The sequence below is a fragment of the Canis lupus genome, chromosome 3 (assembly GCF_011100685.1).
Source record: "Canis lupus familiaris isolate Mischka breed German Shepherd chromosome 3, alternate assembly UU_Cfam_GSD_1.0, whole genome shotgun sequence".
Classification (NCBI taxonomy): Eukaryota; Metazoa; Chordata; class Mammalia; order Carnivora; family Canidae; genus Canis; species Canis lupus.
Genome location: NC_049224.1, coordinates 27,600,008 through 27,621,007, shown reverse-complemented (window position 1 = coordinate 27,621,007; position 21,000 = coordinate 27,600,008). Strand labels below are relative to the sequence as shown.

Sequence of the window (21,000 nt, the reverse complement as noted above, 5' to 3'; positions counted from 1 at the left end):
ACAGACTATATATTATTATTCCTATTTTATAGATGAGAATACTGAGCAGAAAGGGATACCTTACCAAAGGTCACACAGGCAGTGACAGAATAGAAAAATATTTTTTTATTTTTATTTTTTTTTAAGATTTTATTTATTTATTCATGAGAGACACAAAGAAAGAGAGACAGACAGACAAAGGGGCAGAGACACAGGCAGAGGGAGAAGAAGCAGGCTCCCTGCAGGCAGTCTGACGTGGGACTTGATCCCAGGTCCCCAGGATCACACCCTGGGCAGAAGGCGGCGCTAAACCACTGAGCCACCCGGGCTGCCCTATATATAGGTTCTAACAACCAATGAGTATCTCCAGATGTCCTTGTGCTGAATCTACTGAGTTTCTGCTGATCAGGGAAATCTGTCAGCCATAAATTTCTATGGACAGCAGTAGCTCTGAACTTACTCGCTTGTGCAGACGTTCTGCTTCCTCCTGATACGCAGCAAGTTGCTGTTTCCATTGTTTCACATTGGCAGTGGACTCCAACAGGGCTGCAGTGAGTTTGGCATTATTTCCTTTGAGGGTAGCCAGTTCAGCCTCCCAATGTTTGCTGATTGCTGAACTAAAAGAAAAGAAAATTCTATCAATTACACTGAATATTGTCACTTTGAAGGTATAGCAGTACTTGCTTCTACTGATTTTATAGTCTACAAATGTTTCAAAGATAACTCAAAAAGAATAAATACAAATATTTCACTGAAAGGTTCCTGCTGAAGAAAACCTAGCAAGTGAAGAAATATAAAAAGTACCAAAGTAGTAGACTTAATGTAGACTAGCTCCCACCTTCATTAGGACAGGTACAGATATCTAAGGAAGAGTTTCTATCCATTCTCTTTTGAGGAATAAACATTATATCCTGAAAAATATCTATACGCAAAACCTAATAATGTACTGTGTATTTATCTGAGGTGGGTATTATTCAAAATTTATTTTTTAAAATTGATTTTTATTTACTTTCTTTAAAGAATTTATTTATTTGAGAGAGAGAGAGAGAAAGCGCGCGCACACACAAGCAGGGGGAGGGGCAGAGGGAGAAGCAGGCTCCTCCCTGAGCAGAGAGTCCAACATGGGGCTCAATCTCAGGACCCTGGGATCATGACCTGGGTCGAAGGCAGACACTTAACCAACTGAGCCACCCATGCGTTCTTCCAAATTTTTAATATTTAATAAAAATATAGTTGACATATAATACTATATTAGTTTTGGTATATAACAAAGTGATTTCATAATTATAAATCACGAAATGTTCACTATGATAAGTATAGTTACGTGTCAATATACAAAGTTATAATCATATTATTCACTGTATTTCCTAATCTGTACTTTTCATCCCTGTTATTTACTTTTTAATTAGAAGTTTGCTCTAAATCCCTTTAATCACCTATTTTTGCCTCACTCCCCTTCTCTCTTGTAACCAGAGAGACCAATTTGCTCTCTGTACTTATGAGTCCATTTGTTTTTGTTTTAGATTCCACATATACTTGAAATCCTATGGTATTTTGTTGTTCCCTAGAGGGTATTTTGCTATGTAAAATACCCTCTAGGCCCATCCATGTTGTTGCAAACGGCAAGATTTCATTTTTTTTTTACAGCTGAATAATATTCCATTGTAATATATATACACACCACATCTTTATCCATTCATCTATTGATGGATGTTGGGCTGCTTCCCTATCTTGGCTATTGCAAATACTGCTGCAATAAACCTATGGGTGCATGTATCTTTTAGAATTAGTATTTTTATTTTCTTTAGGTAAATAACCAGAAGTGAAATTAATGGATCATATGGTATTTATATTTTTAATTTCTGAGGAACATCCATACTTGTTTTCCACAGTGGCTGCACCAAAAGCACTGTATTTTTTTAAGTGCATCAAATCCTGAAAGTACAATTTCATTCCTTTGTAAAACATGAAGATGCTTCAATGTCAGAAAGTTTGGGACATGTAATGTAGTATTTTTTCTGAAACTGCTACTGATTTATTTCACGTTACTCATAATTTTGAAATGCCCAAAATATTAAAAAATTGTTACAATGAATCTATTTCAGGGGCACCTAGGTGGCTTAGTGGTTGAGCCTTTGGCTCGTGGCATGATCCCAGGGTCCTGGGACTGAGACCCACATTAGGCTCCTCACGGGGAGCCTGCTTCTCTGCCCTGTATCTCTGCCTTTCTCTCAGGGTCTCTCATAATAAAAAAATAAAATCTAAAAAAAAAAATAAAAAAAAATTCTACTTCGGGTATTATAACAGGCTACACCTAGAAATAGTTCCCTATGACTTAATTTCTGACAGAATTTCAGTATCACATATAGAACAAAAAAGAACTAAAAGCAATAGCCTATTGGTTCATTTACTATTCTACTTGAAAAGCTATCCAAAGTTAATTGCCTCAACCAAGACAATTTTTCTATTATAAAGACAATTCTATTAATTGGTAAGACTCCTCTCTTCATAATTCCTTCACTAACTGTCCCTGTAAGAAAGGACTGCCTCATTTGAAAGGAAAAGATGTTTTTTTCTTAAACAAACAAACCAGATTTATTTGAGAGAGAGAAAACATGGCAGGGGCGGGGGAAGGAGAGAGAGAGAATCCCAAGAAGCTGGGCATGGGGCTTGATTATAGGACCCTGAGATCAGGACCTGAGCTGAAATCAAGAGTAGGACAGTTAACTGAATGAGCCACCCAGGTGCTCTGGACTGATATTTTAATAGTAATTTTATTTATTTTTTAAAAGATTTTATTTATTTATTCATGAGAGACACACACACACAAAGAGAGGCAGAGTCACAGGCAGAGGGAGAAGCAGGCTCCATGCAGGGAGCCTGACGTGGGACTCGATCCCGGGTCTCCAGGATCACACCCTGGGCCGAAGGCGGCGCTAAACTGCTGAGCCACCAGGGCTGCCCATAGTAATTTTAATATGTATTATATAAAAGAAAGCAAAAAAAAAAAAAAAAAAAAAAAGAAAGCATAGCTCCTATCATCAAGATTTCTAAAGCTCATTACTAATGATGAGATGTATGTGCATCATGAGCCCTCTAATATGATGCATAGGGAAAGAAACAAGATATAAATTTTTTTAGATTTAATTTTTTTAATTTTTTTAGATTTTATTTATTTATTTGAAAGAGAAAGCAGGAGCAGGAGGGAGGAGTAGAGGAAGAGGGAGAATCAAACTCCCCGTTGAGCAGGGAGCCCCATGCAGGACTCAATCCCAGGACACTGGGATTGTGAATTGAGCTGAAGGCAGATGCTTAACCAACTGAGCCATCCAGGTGCCCAACACAAGATAATTTCTATGATATTCTTGTCAAAAATGCATAACCTCATTCTAAGCATGAGAAAACATAAACTCAAACTGAGGGACGTTCTACAAAATAACTGGATGGTACTCTTCCAAAGTGTCAAGAGAAGACAAAACTCAGAAACAGAATGGTGGAGAATAAGAAGAAAGAATTAAATGCAAACAGATAGGTTCCTAGAACAGAAAGGGACAATGATGAAAACAAGTCTCCAGTTTATTAGTAGTATTGTATTGATATTAATTTGATAATTATTTTTTTTTAATTTGATAATTATTATGGTTATGGAAGATGCTAACGTAAGGGAAGTGGGGTGAGGAATTCTCTACATAATTTTTGTAACTTTCTATAAATCTATTAGTTTCAAATAAAAAGTTTTAAAAATTTTCTAAAGTTTACTAAGTGAGAAAATTTCATCCAAACATGAAAGGACAAAATCAAACAACAAGCTAAGCTATTAATTTAACAACTCACTTCTATTCTTGAAAACTCTTTTCTATTCCGTCTTTTGTGGAATGATTTTCCAAATTCAGTTTTTCTGAGCAAAGCATGCACCTGTTCTAACTTACAGATTTTTTTTTAAAAACCACCTACCATTTTTCCCCTATAGAGATGAGTTTTATTTAAATGGACCCTTCAATCTGACAACTAAAACCTTATTGAACTAATTTAAACACTTGACATATGCAAATATCAAACTCTTGGGCGCATCTTTTGTTACATTTGTTTTTTTGTCCTCAGTTCCAGAAATCACTTTATAAAGGTTTAAATGGATATCTTGTTACTCAAAACAAAGCCTTTTCAACTACAACTGAGTTTACATTAATGAAGTGACTTTTAGAATCCCCCCAAAGATGTGGGGGCTGGTTGCCAGGTGAACCAACCTTGATTAAAGGTTTATGTATACAATGGAATATTACTCAGCCATTAGAAACGACAAATACCCACCATTTGCTTCAATGTGGATGGAACTGGAGGGTATTATGCTGAGTGAAGTAAGTCAATCGGAGAAGGATAAACAGTGTATGTTCTCATTCATTTGGGGAATATAAATAATAGTGAAAGGGAATATAAGGGAAGGGAGAAGAAATGTGTGGGAAATATCAGAAAGGGAGACAGAACATAAAGACTCCTAACTCTGGGAAACGAACTAGGGGTGGTGGAAGGGGAGGAGGGCGGGGGGTGGGGGTGAATGGGTGACAGGCACTGAGGGGGACACTTGACGGGATGAGCACTGGGTGTTATTCTGTATGTTGGTAAATTAAACACCAATAAAAAATTTAAAAAAAAAAAGCAGGGGGGGGGGTTAAAAACTTTCAGTCCCAACCCCTGGCCTCCAGGGAGGGGAAAGGGACTGGAAGTTGAATCAGTCACCAATGGCCCGTGAGTTTATCAATTATATCTGTGTCATAAAACCTCCATAAAACCGCAAAAGAATGGGTTTCCAAGAGCTTCCATGTTGGTGACCCAGAAAGCATTTAAGTGCTAGGCCCCAAACTCCACAGGGAAAAAGCTCCTGCTTTCAGGATCTTGCCCCATGCATCATTTCACCCAGCTGTTCACTAGGGAGGGAGTTGTGAGATGCTCTAATTTATAGCCAATCAGAAGCATAGGTAACAAATCAGACTTGAGACTGGCATCTGAAGAGGAAGCAGTATCATGGGATTGAATGCTTAGTCTGTGAGGTATGAAGCTAACTCCAGGTAGTTAGTGTAAGAATCGAGTTAAATTTGGGGGACACTCAATCAGCATCCATGGAAAGTGAGTTAATTGCTTGGTGATATCAATCTGTCTATCTTCCTGGATTGTCTATCTTCACCACGCATGCAGTGTGTCTCCTGTTCTAGTCAAGCTAGCTTGCCTGTGATGGTTTCTTCCTCCCAATCAGATTTTCATTTTGCTTCCTATGAATTTTTGCCCTAAATTTTCTATCATCAGCATCAATTTACAAGATCACATTCTTCCCTTTCACAGATCCAGGTCTTCTCTAATAAGTATTTTCTAGTTACACCACCTATCCTTCCGCTATGAGGACAGCCCAGTGCTTGCCAATCTGTGTGAGTTTAGCTAACACACTGACTACCTAAATGAAAAAGTACAGGTATTCATTAGGGTAAAATGTATCCTTTATGAAGTACAAAAGCAACTCAGGATTAACTTAATTAAAATAATGAATAGTAAATGTTTTAACTATTAAATTTTAATTAAGTTTTCAATACTAATATAATTCTTAAATATAAGAATTCTGAATTTCACATTTGGGATGGGATTTCACACTAGCCTTGATTAAGAATCTATCGTTTCTTGATTTCTACTCTAAATCAATCAATCCAGCATACAAAATACAAGAGATTTCAGGTACAAAATATAGACCTCGAACTTGGAGAATCTACAAAGGACCTGTTCAGGAAAATGTTAGTATTCCTAAACAGGATGCCTGTTTTGGTATAATTTAGAAATCGGTATCATTTGAACAATCAAAATTAGAAATCAAGAATTTTTCAGACAAACAAAAGGTGAGGGAATTTATAACCACCAGACAATATATTACAGGAAATATTAAAGTAAGTTCTTATATTATACCAGACAGAAAATTGGATCCCCACAAAGAAATGAAAATATCTGGAAATGATTGAAATGAAGATTATTATAAAAAATCCAAAAGAAAAAGAATAGTCTTTTAAACAAATGGTGCTAAATCAACTAGATTACCCTCCCCCCTCCCACAGAATCTTGAGTCATATCTCATATCCCATATAAAAATTAACTGAGGGATGCCTGGATGGCTCAGTGGTTGAGCATCTGCATTCAGCTCAGGGCATGATCCCAGGATCTGGGATCGAGTCCCACATTGGGCTCCCTGTGAGGAGCGTGCTTCTCCCTCTGCGTATGTCCCATACTCTTTATGTCTCTCATGAACAAATAAATAAAATCTAAAAAAAAAAAACCCTCAAATAAATGAGGACTAGATGGAAACTACTTCAATGTAATAAAGGCCAAATATGAAAAGCACACAGCTAAATCTCAGACTCAAAAATGAAAGACTGAAACCTTTGCTTCTAGGATCAGAAACAAGACAAGGATGTCCACTTTCACCACTCCAAATTCAAAGTGGTACTGAAAGTCCTAGCCAGCATAAGTCGGCACAAAAATGAATCAAAGAGGTCTAAATTAAAAAGAAAGAAGTAAAAATATGTTGGCAGGTGACATGATTTATATGTTGAAAATCCTAAAGATTTCAAAAAAGGCTATTAGAACTAACAAATGATTTCAGCAAAGCTGCGGGACACAAAAATCAACACAAAAAAACAGTTCTAATTCTAATACACCATGAACAGGCTGAAAAGGAAATAAAACAATTCCCTTTGCAAAAGCATCCATTAGAATAAAATACTTAGTAATGAACTTAACCAAGGAGGTAAAAAACTTGTACAATGAAAACTATAGAAGGCGATTGAAAGAAACTAAAGACACAAACAGAAAGACATTCCATACACACAGAATGGAAGACTTAATGTCAATACTAGCAAAGTGACCTACAGATTCAATATAATCCCCATCAAAATCTCAACATTGTTACCTCAGAAAAAAGAAAAATTCATCCTAAAATTCACATGGCATCTCAAAGGACTCCAAACTGCCAAAGCAATCTTTAAAAAAAGAACATAGTTCTCACATTTCCTGATTTCAAAACTTCTTACAGCTACCTACAATAATCAAAACAATATGGTACTGGACATAAAGACAGACATACAAACCAATAGAATACAGCAGATAGGCCAGAATAAACCCTCACATATAGAGTTGATTGAGTTTCACAGATCTGATTGTCAGGATCACTCAATAGGGAAACGATGGTCTTTTCAACAAATGGTGCTGGGAAAACTGAATACCTACATACAAAAGAATGAAGTTGGGCCTCTGTCTTATGCCACATGCAAAAATTAAAAATGGATCAGAGACCTAAATGCAAGCGCTAAAACTATAAAACTCTTAAAAAGAAAACATAGGTGGAAAAGCTCCATGACAGAGAACTTGAAATGATTTTTTTTTAATTTTTTATTTATTTATGATAGTCACAGAGAGAGGGAGAGAAAGAGAGACAGGCAGAGGGAGAAGCAGGCTCCATGCACCGGGAGCCCGATGTGGGATTCGATCCTGGGTCTCCAGGATCGCGCCCTGGGCCAAAGGCAGGCGCCAAACCGCTGCGCCACCCAGGGATCCCTGAAATGATTTTTTGTATAGAACATAAAAAGCACAGGCAAAAACAAAAACAAAAAAACCCCAATATATTTGGGCTATGGCAAAATTTAAAACTTCTGTGAATCAAAGGATACAGAGTGAAAAGACAATCCACATAACAGTGAAAAATATTTGCAAGTTATTTATCTGATAAGGAGTCAATATCCAGAATATATAAAGAACTCCTATAACTCAACAACAAAAAAACAAATATCCTGATTAGAATATGGGCAAAGAAAACAAAAAAAAAAGAAAATGGGCAAAGGACTTCAATATGTTCTCAAAAAATATCCAAGAGGCCAGAAAGGATCTAACAAAGATGCTCAACATCACCAGTCATTAGGGAAATGCAAGTCAAAACCATGGTGAGATATCAATCATTTCATATTCATTAGGATGATTACTATCAAAAAAAAGAAAAAAAAAACAAGTGGTGCGGATTCAGAGAAATTGGAACGCTGGTACACTGGTGGTGGTAATATAAAATGGTGCAGCTAGTGTGGAAAAGAGTATGGCAGTTGCTCAAAAAATTAAGAATGAAATTACCATGTAATCTAGTAATTCAATTTCTCAGTATGCATCTAAAAGATATTTGCAAAATAATCCATACAGTAGCATTACTCACAACAGTCAAAATATAGAAGCAATCCAAATGTCCAATGGCAACTCAAATATCCAACAAAATGTTATACATACATGCCATGGGATATTACTGAACCTTAAAATGGAAGAAAATGCTGACACATGCTGCAACATGAATGAACCTTGAGGATCACATGCTAACTGAACTAATAAGCCAGTCACGAAAAGACAAATACTATACAATTCCACTTAAAAAGTTACCTAGAGTAGTCAAATTGAGAGACAGAAAGTAGAAGGGTGGTTGCCAGGTGCTGGGGGAAGAAAGGAATGGAGAGTTGTTGTTTAATTGGTACAGTTTTAGTTTTGCAAGATGAAAAGAATTCTACAGATTGGTTCTTACAACAATGTGAATATACTTTACTGAACAGTACATGTAAAAATGGTTATGATAAATTTTAGGCTATGCATATTTTATCACTTAAAAAATTTTTTTTAAAGATTTTATTTATTTGAGAGAGAGAGAGAGAACATGTATGAGCTGGGAGTAGGGAAGTGGGTTGGCAAGGAAGGGGAGAGGAAGAGAGACTCCTAAGCAGTCTCCTTGCTCAGCAGGAGCCCAACACTGGGCTTGATCTTACAATCCTGAGATCATGATCTGATTAAAATCAAGAATCAGACGCTTAACTGACTGAGCTACTCAGGTGCTTTCCCTTTTTAGAAAGGGGGAAAAAATTCTACATAATATATGATTTCCATTTATGACATTACAGAAAAGACAAAACTATAGGGATAGAAAAGCAATCCTTGGTTGCCAGTGGCTGGGGGATAGAGATAGAAGTCTACTACACCAAAGAGCAGGAGAGAATTTTAGGGGACAACAGAGCTCTTCTTTACTTTGTGTTGGTGGCTACACAACTATACAAATATCTAAATGGATAAAACTGTACAGTAAGCAGAAAGAGCGAATTTTATTATATATATAAATTGTACTTCAATTAAAAAATTATCACATTACCAAAAGAAAAAAAAAGCCTTTCTGAGCACTCTTAAATACACTTTCTGTGACTGTAGGATTACAAAGGGTAAGAGCTGGAAAGGTCTTAGACTGGTAGAATGGACTCTAAGCTGCTCCATTCATGCCTGTATTTGTTGGCATGGGAGGAGACTGGGTGGGCAGGAAACACATAATAAAAGAGTCAAAAAAAGGAAGGAGGTTAGTGGGCATCTGTAGATGGTGATAAGAACTAGACAGGAGAAGTAGGATTATAGAGGCAGGGATACATATAGGAAAGGAATGGGCTATAGATATAAGGCATAATTAAAAATTAGTTTTGGGTAGGAAGCCACTGAAATGATGACTCTGGAATAGGACAGAAAAACGTGAAGGTATTAAGTCTCATCATACTATGAACTTGTCTACTTCATTTCCCTAAACATGTCTTGAGGCCCTATATATCAAGTAGTGAGATCTGGCCACAGGTAAGGTGTCCAATGGATTCCCATTAACCTTTTTCTTCTTTACTCTGCAGAGCCCCAAAGTCCTGCTGATTGCATTTTAACAAACAGGTGAATGCTGAAGAAAATGGTCATACCAAATACATTTATGCACAGTGTACAAGAGGACAATAAAACATAACAATTTGAGACTTAATAATCTTGGAGTACTAGAGGAGAGAACAGTTCAATAGTTTAGTGTTTCTGCATTTTCTTGTACTTGATTCCAAAGTAAATAAATACATTTTTAAGGCTATTTTGCAGTATCAACCAAAATTTTAACTTTGTTGGTAAATCTGAATCTTTTAGAACATGCTTGCATCTTCTACTTTATGAGCTGCTCCTTTAATAATCTAGAGTACCACGTGAAATACAATTTAGGAAATAAAATATTTTTTATTTCTGTCAATCTGTCCTGTTTCCTCTTTATAGTTTTTTAAATGTATTCCCCTCATCATCTATTATATTAGAATACCCTACACAATTTCAACTTACAGTGAATTCCAAAGAGTAAGTATCCTGAAGGAAGTTTTACATGTGACCTATCTCGGTTAACTCAGATGTGCTCAGACCTCACATATAATTTTAAATACTTTGCATACTGTTACAATTTTGAAAAAAGTGTTCCTTTCTTACAATTTTAAGATAGCCCTTCCCCCCCCCCATTTGATTGATTTTTTTAACAACAGTGAATACCTTGGGATTAAAGCTGATACCAACGTTTCAAATTAGCACCATACAGTTCAGGGATATTTGTTTAAAAAAATGTTAGGTTTCTAACTGCCTGCTAATTTGGTTCTTTGTTACAGGTACAGTTTTGATAGTTTCCCATTACGTAAATTGTTCACAAAGAATACAGTAACTTGTTTAGTTGGAGACACCAGTGAGTCAGAAGAGATATTGAAATACCACTATGATCTCATGTCTCTCTGCTAGAATAAGAGCAAAATAATTCTTTATTCTTGTGACTGGTAAAGTTTCCCTTCAGAAAGGACCAGCCGGTTTCCTGTTGGCTTCAGATCTACTAGTCAGATGAGGCAATTCAAAACATTCCCAAGACATCATCTGAAAGGTTCCTTAAACTGGAATTTTACAGGTTTCCTTTAACTAAAGTCAAAGTTCTACAAAAAAAGTAGTAAACTTCATTAAATTAGTTATGTAAAGTCTAGAAGAAAAAGGATAGTCTAATGAATAGACAATGTAACAGAGTCTATGCATGAGCAATGCACTTACTTATTTAACCTACGAAGTGAATCCTCTATGTGAATGGTCAGTTACAGAATTTTAAAAAGCTGCCTCTCTCTCATGCCCCAGGGCCCAGATCCACCATCAGTCTCCAGAATGGTAGCCCCATGCATATAATTCCTAAGCATGCTAATCATGCAGAACTGTAAAAAAATATCCAGATAAGCTTTTAAAGAAGGATTTATTTATTTTTAAAGATGTATTTATTTATTCATGAGAGACATAGAGAGAGGCAGAGACACAGGCAGAGGGAGAAGCAGGTTCCCCACAAAGGAGCTCGAAGCAGGACTCGATCCCGGATCCCAGGACCACACCCTGAGCTGAAGGCAGACGCCCAACCGCTGAGCCACCCAGGCATCCCTTAAAGGGGGATTTAAAAATAGGTTTCAAAAGACTTACTTCTGGACATGATTCTTCGTATTGGTAGTGAGGTCACCCTCACTATGAAAGTCAGAGAGTGACTCAAGCGCTGCCAACGCTGCCCTGTCTAAAGACAGCCTGGCAGTTTGTCTCCTTACTATTCCTTCGCACCTGTGAGCACAGAAGCAATTAACCTGGACTTCAACCTACATGCATGCCACTTCTGGAGCTAGGTGCTCCCCTGTTGGCCTATTGGCCCCAAGCTAGTTCCACTTATAAACTAAAGGCTCGTTCTATGAGATACAGCTGAAAATCTCAATGTGCCTAAATGCTTAACAAGGTTTCCCTCAAAGCTTATTGTAAATTTGGCAATTCATCAGTTTCCTTATCCTTGGGGTCCTCTTATCAGATGTTCCCACTGTTCTGATCCTTATAGTTCTATTGGGACCTGCTTCTAAATGCTGCCCCTCTGATCCTTGCTGTCAATGTACGCCTTGATAACCACCCCCAAATCTTACTTTCCAGCTCAGATTCCTTCCTCAGAATCCATCATCTTTGCACATAACCTGGCATGCCTGCTGACACGCAATATAGAAACTGATGGCTCCTGGTAAACACATGAAGGTACATTGCTGATTAAGTTTTAAAAACAATCCCTGCAGGGAACCAGAAATCACACTCTGGAAAATACGGTGTTTAGAACTGAAATGGAATTTATGTATTAAAGCTGTTAATAAACAATGGCTTAGAAAAAAATCTCAGAGACAATAAAGACTGTATCTCCAGTATTATTAATAGCCCCCAAAAAGAACACTGGGTTGAAAAATGTGGACATACAGTCAAAAGTAAATCAGAAGAGGTGGACTCTGAGTACAATGAAAGCAGCGGAACACCTTAAGCCACTTATTCTACACATACTACATACGTATAAAAGTGTTATAGGAAAAAAAAAAGTAAAAAAAAAAAGTATTATAGGTATATTGATATGTGTCTAAGAAGTCGGAAAGAGCTGTTATAATCAGTTTAATTGACAATGTTTTCTTCTTGTTAGTACATAAAATAATGGTATGTCTTATCAAAGGCATCTGAGATCAGATAAAATATAGAATTTTACTTAGTTAAAAAAAAACAGCAGTGATTTTTCTGAGTTATAAAATTAATCTGAAACAAATTACTTTAAAATGTATAACCATGCCTTTATCAGTCTTTAAATAGAAATTGCTTTGAATAGAAATAAAGAATTTCATTAAATGTATACACTAAACAAGAACAAACTGTGAAAGAGTGGTTAAAAATATGGGCTCGGGTACACCTACAACTAATACAGTGCTATATTTCAATTAAAAAAAAAAAAAAAAAAAAAGCCAGGATGCCTGAGTGGCCGAGGGCATAATCCTGGAATCCCAGGATCAAGTCCCATATCAGGCTCTCTGCATGGAGCCTGCTTCTTCTCTGCCTGTGTCTCATGGGTAAAGAAATACAATCTTAAAAAAAAAAAAAAAAAAGAAGAAGCACAAGCTGAGGAGTCTGTTGACTTGGTTGAAATGATGGCTCCAGCCACTTGCTAGTTATGGGACCGTGGGCACGTTATTCAAACTCCTTCTGCCTCAGTTTCCTCATCTATAAAATTATGATTAATACTATCCTCACTGGGTGATTTTGAGGAATAAAGAGTGTATTAAAGTACCCTTAAAGAAAGAACATAATAGACACTCAAATATTAGTACCTTCTGTATTTGTACATGCAATAAGGAATCTTGAAAGATCGTTCAGTGAGCTATAAAAATGCTAAATGATTTAAATATTAAATATTTTAAGGGTGATTTTTTGGATGGTGATGTAAATAACTTAAAGAGGTGTAATTTAAATCAAAACCACATCAGGCACATATTCAATGATTTTTGTCATCCTTAGGTACTATGATGTATTATTTATAATAAGATTAAACCTTTGATGTAGAGCTCAAGATAAATTTATCAAGTTAATGGAGAAGTGAGAAAACACAGAAATGATACTCATAACGTGATAAGGTTGATTTCTGATTATGCGAGCAGAGAAGATGAAATCTGAATCTGAACTATATTAGGGTTACCTTGTAAAACATCCTGCACTTCTGTGCAAAATTCCCATTTGATTTTGGAGGGCATAAAAAGTCTAGCTCTGCCCCATTTTTATTTACTAAAATGGAAGAACTCATAAAACCACTAAAAACAGGCCCTTAGAAATCCCTTGGCTCCCATAACTGTGCTCCTACCATAACAGAAGCATATCTATATGCTTTAGCAGCACTCTCTGGAGATGGCTCTGTACACCCTAACATATGTGCAATCCTCGCCTGATGTAGAGACTTCCGTGGTTCCTGCCATGTGCCTTAAGGGAGCTGTGACCACGGAATGAAAATACAAGATGAAGAGGCCATAGGGAGTCCCCAATTTTTTTTTAAAGATTTTATTTATTACTTGACAGAAAGAGCGAGAATGTGCAAGAGAGCACAAGCAGGGGGAACGGCAGGCAGAAGGAGAGGGAAGGTGGCTCCCAGCTGAGCAAAGAGCCTAATGCGTGGCTTGATGTGAGGACCAGAGCAAAGGTAGGTGCTTAACTGACTGAGCCACCCAGGCGCCCCCCCAGGGGGTCCCAATATTACAGTTACTTTTTACTCTTGCTGCAAGTCCCTACCCAGGATGTTCTAAAACTTCTGAAGAGATTCCCTTAAAAAATTTAAAGCAGGATCCCTGGGTGGCGCAGCGGTTTGGCGCCTGCCTTTGGCCCAGGGCGCGATCCTGGAGACCCAGGATCGAATCCCACATCGGGCTCCCGGTGCATGGAGCCTGCTTCTCCCTCTGCCTGTGTCTCTGCCTCTCTCTCTCTCTCTCTCTCTGTTGACTATCATAAATAAATAAAAAAATAAAAAAAAATTAAAAAAATTTAAAGCAGCCTATTCTCTTTAAGGTAGGAGATGTGGACTCCCAACTCCTTGCTCAAAGAGATTTATGAAAGGCTTGAAGTACTTCACAGGCATTTTACATACTTCAATACTTCAATTTAAATAATGCTTTTTCTACATGTGTGAATTGAGGGTTGGGTGCTGGATATAAGGGAGAAAAAAATCTATTTAGTGGCCCTACTGCTAGTTTGTGAGAAAAAATTTACTCAGGGTGATACTGTGAATTATGCACCTACTACTTTCACGCAAGTTAATATTTATGTTGGTTTCCCTTTTATCAAAACTAATCAGTCACTAAAAACTTTCTTTGCAAATTTATTCAGAGCACAGTGCTAGACTATCCTACTGCGGAGAGGTCTTCAGGGAAACAGCCTTACATACTAAGTAAAGAATTATGTTTCTCTCATCTCTTATGAATAAATATCTATCTTTTGCAACGGGTACAATTATTTTTAAGCCTGTCCTTTTATTTATAGGGTAATAGCATCTTATAATCATTATACTTTATTCAATACAGAAATGAATATTATCTCTCCATCTATAATTTGATTTCTAAGATGTCTGTTTCCTTGCAAAGTGGGTCACTTATGGAAAATCTATCCCAAAAACTCTTTAATATACTATGTAGTATTGTTGGGGAAAATATATATAAAATAATAGAAATCACTTTCAGTACTGGCAGAATGAAAAAGATGCTATTAACAGAGATTGTGCCAAAGCTAAAATTAGGTAGAAATATATGAATAATTTTACAGGGAAATCTCTCTTTTCCAATTTCCTGTCATAAAAACATTTCATTCTTAAAAAAAAAAAAAAAAGATGTGATCAATAATCTTATTGACCACTCAATATCTGATACTCAGAATCAGAAGACTTTTGGATTACAGTTAAAAAAATTTTTTTAAAAAGAAGGCCAGAATCAAAAGATATAACTTCAAATTACTTGTATGTTTGGGTAACAGCATGAACAAAATTTTACTTGCAACCATTTCTGTATTAGTTGAAACAGATCATCATTACCAAACTCCATTTAGTTAATGCATATGAGCTATGCAAATAACTTGTAAAAGGGTCCTGATCAAAAGCATTATGCAAATGAACTTTAGGGAGGGTTAGATGGTGATAGGTATGTAAGTATTTAAGAATATAGCTCAGAATTAATAATAGCTTAATCCGCTATTGACTGGCTATTCTCAACAGAGGATTTTTTCGTTTTCTCTCTAAAGCCTGACTGATTAGCCTGCATGGAAGTGAAAGTTTATTATTAACTCGGGGAATCAACTTTACTGGCCACAGTGATGATGACTGGCTGTACTTCAGCTCCAGATTATTTCACCAAGAGTCACCACTGGATGATACAACTGAAAGCTCTGTCAGCAGTATATTTGCATTGTGTTTGCATCTAGTAACAGTCACAGACTTGAGCATATCCATCCCATAAACTTAGTTCCCCTTAATCTAATATCCTCTTTCATAATCTGTGACTTTTAAAGTTTTCTCTGTGTAAAGTCATCATATATGATTCAAGACCACTGACTTGGGCTTCATTTATGCCAGGCTTAAGCAACTGAATAACCCAGACTATTAAATCCAAATGCTGTAACAGATGGGGACTTCCTATCTTCCCTATATTGGCAATAGTTAGGACTCAAATTAAAATTCCTACCTCTTGAAGATTTTTGCAACTACACTATACAATCTTTTTTTCACATGTGCTATTCCCCTGCACTATTACCTTACACATAATATGCAATTGACTATATGTGGTCATATATAAAAGTATTGAGAATGCTATGTAGAGATCACTGAAAACTAAGTGACTACTTCTCAATAGCTCAGAATATGAATAAAAATCAGTGATAATCAGATTATACTAATCAGAAATGAAAATGTCAAAGTTGGTTTCAAATCCTTGGATAGTCTGGTAAAGTATGGAATGAAACAGATTTCAGGTGTTGCTCCAAAGGCCTTCGACATCACAACAAAATATGCAAAACATATTTCAAAGCAGAGAATGGTTACAAATGAAGATGGAATAAAGTAGGATATCTATATTTCTTTTTGAGGAAATGAAAATAGATACCCATGTCACTACTCAAAATCAGACTGTATATTATAGAGATGCCTGACCTCATGTTTTGCTTATATTTACATGAAAAGCAAATAATTTTATAACACATATAAACATGAATATCTGTGGAACTACTTCACATCCTTCTATTAATATCTGCTGTTTTCTACAAATGAACACACATTCTACTAAAACTAGGCTCTTAGCACTAAAATATGCTTCTAAGGTTTACTTGATTTATTAACAGCTTTCAGAAAACCACCTCAAACAACCACATATGCCAATGTTGAGAGGAGCTTTTATCATATACATTGTGTTTGCCCGTATAGTGAATCCTTTATGTAACTGCTTCAGTTTATGAGCTTGTAATGACTGGTGATTTTTTTTTTCTTATGACCTAAGTGTCTATCAGTGAACGAATGGACAAGCACATGGTATATATACACAGTGAAATATTATTCAGCCATGAGAAAGAAGGAAATGCTGACTGCAACAACCCGGGTGAACACCGAGCATGTTCTGATAAATGAAGTCAGAGAAAGACAAATACTGTTATGATACCACGTATATGTGGAATCCTAAAAAAGCATAGAAACAGACTAGAATGGTGGTTATCAGAGGCTGCAGGAAAAGGGATTGAGATGTTGGGCAATGAGCACAAACTTCCAGCTATTAGATGAGTAAGTTCTGTGGATCTAGCATACAGCACTGTGATTATAATTACTAATATTGGGGATCCCTGGGTGGCTCAGCGGTTTAGTGCCTGCCTTTGGCCCAGGGTGTGGTCCTGGGGTCCCAGGATCGAGTCCCACATCAGGCTCCCTGCATGGGGCCTGCTTCTCCCTCTGCCTGTGTCTCTGCCTCTCTCTCTGTGTCTCTCATGAATAAATAAATAAAATCTTTTTTAAAAATTACTAATATTGTACTCTACACTTGAAAGTTGCTGAGAGTACATCTTAAATGTTCTCACCATGAAAAAGAAATGGTAAAATGGTAATAATAGGACATGACACAGTTAAGTTAGCTAATGCTATCGTGGCAGTCATATTGCAATATATGTGTATCAAGGTAATGCACTGTATACCTTAAACTTACACAATTTTGTATGTAACGTATCTCAAAACCAGAAAAAAAAATGCTTTGGAGTTACTCTGCAAATATAGATCTAGAAAGCTAGCTTTTACATTGAGTTTTTCAAGAATTATATTACACTGACATGACATGTGGCAACTATATGTAACTTAAAAATGGTGATTTTCTGAGAGTATAGTTAACTCTTTCCGATGCATTTTTATAAAAGTGATCAAATAAATTCAAGGAAGAAAAACTAATTTCAGATTCTATATACTGATACCCTTAGCACTACACTACATGGAAGATCTTTATTCGACAGTGTGCTAAGTGATACTGTGGATTTACCACACAGCCAGAAGTACTTCTTCCTTAAAATTCTTAGCAACTAAGAACCAAAAACCAAATTTTATAAAATTTGGGCATTTATATATTTTGGCTCTTAGGTACTATTTGGAGAAGAAGATAAAGTAATCAAAGAGGTGTTCGTTCATTTTCTATTAACGCATTAAGATTTGCATTTCTAATTTACTTAGTCATGTGATGCTAGCATTTTAACCATTACTGGAGAACTAAATAGGCTATCAGTTTGTACAATTTCTGAACAACTCAAGCAAAAAGTGATAAATCAACAGTATTTACTGCTTTTTATGGATCTAATATTTTGGGAGTTATAGACGTATATGACATTTTTCTTATCAAAGGAATTTCTACCCTAACTGTAGGAAAAAATCTCATATATAAGCAACAATTAACTAGTCACCTGATTCAATAATTGGTTATTGCACACCTATGTATCAAGCACTCTATCAGACAATGTAAGGACGAACCAGCATAGCTATTGTTCTCAAAAGGCTTAAAAGCTAGTGGGCTTGAATCATCTTGATTTCTAGCCCTTTGTTCTCAATGCTACAAAGTGAACAATTCTCTTATTTCTTCCAGGTCAGTCTTTCTCTACCATTTCTTTCCACTGTCATTACTGTGACCTCAGATGAAATCACTAAACATCTTAGTGCTTGAAGGCCAAAGCAGATGCTCTTCCCTCTACTGGGTGCTCCTTCCTCTCTCTCCTAGACCAATGTCTCTTCTCTGGAAGGAAAAGTGATGTGTAGTCCTCAAGGGGCCTCTTCCTCTGATCCAGCCATAACAACACCTGCTCTCTCCTCTCCCTTTGATCTTTTCTTTCATGACACTTTTCATAACAGTAATCATGCAGTTATTTATGTAATTGTTATGTACTTATTTTTCTAACTCCCCTATTTAAATACCATGAGAACTGAGACTTTTTTCTTATTCAGTACCTGACACTCCAAAGTCAAAAAAGGGTAAAGCAAACTGAGATCTGCAGTGTTTTTAGTAGCAATGGGGAGAGAGATGAGGCTCTTCATGGCTTCCAGAGCACTCAATGGATCACTATCATACTGCTTATACATTCTGCCTCACAAAGCTTTTCAAGGACAAACTTATTCACTTTGTCTTGGCTCACAGACATGCTTAATAAATTCTAGATTTTGAACAGTGAGTATTAAAATGAACCTATATGTGGATAACTGCAAGAAATAACTGGTCATGCTTAGTTTGACCTCTGATTGTGTGTGTGCCTCATGGCAATTTTACATACATAACTTTTAGTTAAATGATTCTTAATCCAGGAGATTACACATGTATATATACATACATATGAAGATACTTCACAAAAATAATAGTGCCTTGCAGGTGCTCCCAGCCTATGGATGTGTGGTTTTAGGATTACAGGTTTATCGAACTACCTTTAACCTCTTTATCTTCAAATAAAATTTAGAACCTACTTTTATTATTTTTTTATTTTTTTAAGATTTTATTTATTTATTTATTTAGTTAGTTAGTTAGTTATTCGAGAGAGAGAGAGAGAGAGAGAGGCAGAGACACAGGCAGAAGGAGAAGCAGGCTCCATGCAGGGAGCCTGACGTGGGACTCAATCCCAGGTCTCCAGGATCACGCCCTGGGCTGAAGGCAGCGCTAAACCGCTGAGCTACCTGGGCTGCCCTAGAACCTACTTTTAAACTATTTAGGGCCTACGACCATATTTTGCAGATTACCTTTGAAGCTATTTACAAATTTCAACTTGCTGCTCCCAAGAAATGACTTTTGTTATGGAGCCCTTTCTAGACGTTGTCAGATCATTATATGCAGGTCTGAAAACTCTAGGACATGTGTTTCAAATGTTTGCTCATGCCACAATGGTCTTGGAAACATAAAGCTTTGCTCTAAGCAGAATTAAAACTGTTAGCCAGCTACTTGGTAAACACCTAGATTACATTCTTAACTTACCATTGTATCAAAAGACTAACGAGCAAAGAAAGCATATTATGTATGTGTACACAGTAAACATACAATACAAACTACTGTATAATTACTGTACAAATTACAAATTACTCAAATCTAAGATTACCTAAATATTTTACCTTGCTTGCAGGCCCTAAAGAATACTATGACTACACACACCAAGAATACACACTAAATCCTGTTAAATCCTGTCAATGAAAACATAATATCAACATGACCATGTTGACTTAACCTCAATACATTGTATGTTCTCTAATAAATCAAATGCCTATAGACCTACTTATTGATGAATTTCAATCACGTATTTAAAGATTCATAAGCTATTTTTGTGCCAAATAATGACTGAATTTTGTCAATTACCATCTTTTCCAAGTTTTGTCTCCATACAGAGACTAAAAATTTCAAGATAAATTTGGGAAAGACTGGGACAGAAAAGCCAATGGTTAGAGTCAAATTCTAATTCTGGTGTCTATAGATCTTAGAAAAATTCTCTAACCTCCTTACATTCCAGTCTGTTCTCTAAAAAGTGGCAAAATTAGACCTATTCATCTTCTCATACGATGCCTATAAGATAGATTAAAAATTAAAAATTATAAACACAAAGGTTTAAAAATAGAAACCCGTGTAGGACCTTTAATGAATAAATTTCCATATATACCATACCACCTAATCGTTCGAAGTACTAAGAATAGCAGGGTGAGCCTAGCATTCAAAGTTCTGAACTGAGGGACGCCTGGGTAGCTCAGTGGTTGAGTTTCTGCCTTCAGCTCAGGACGTGATCCCAAGGTCTTTGCATTGGACTCCCTGTGGGGGGAGCCTACTTCTCCTCTGCTTGTGTCTCTGCCTCTCTCTTTTTATATCTCATGAATAAATAAAAATCTTAAAACACACAAAGTTCTGAACTGAAATATATGGACTATTACAAGATAATCTCTTCAGGAAGAAGAATGAATAAAGAAGAACAAAGATGATTTTTCTCTCAATTGGTATTGCTGACCTTGTGATTTAAAAGGAAGGAGTAGTCTTCTCTGGCTTTTGGGGGGCATAATGCTTTCTTTCTATAAATTAGCTTACAACTTGTATTTGTGAGGTGTGACTCACTGGTAGGACATTAAACAACACTATTTGAAGTGCTAAATGCCTACACTATTACTTCCAGGTATAGCAATATATTACTTAATAAATTCTTACATCCTACTTTTCCAAGACAGCATGTCAGACTTCACTATTTTCCTGTGGTGAAGTACAAGGTTTCAAAGTGTGTGACTACATACAGCAAGTTTCTTTCAGTTTATTGTTTATGACTTAATATTCCTAAAGTCCATTC

The 21,000-nt window shown here is 36.4% G+C and overlaps 1 protein-coding gene across 4 annotated transcripts in view; it reads right to left on the bottom strand.

Moving 5' to 3' along the window:
- The window catches only part of HOMER1 (homer scaffold protein 1), a 130,970-nt gene that overhangs the window by 21,798 nt on the left and 88,172 nt on the right, over window positions 1–21,000 (bottom strand). For all 4 annotated transcript variants that reach the window (XM_038532471.1, XM_038532470.1, XM_038532472.1 and 1 more), the window contains exon 6: window positions 440–596. In XM_038532471.1, the coding sequence (XP_038388399.1) occupies window positions 440–596 (157 nt within the window). The remainder of the gene's footprint in view (window positions 1–439; window positions 597–21,000) is intronic.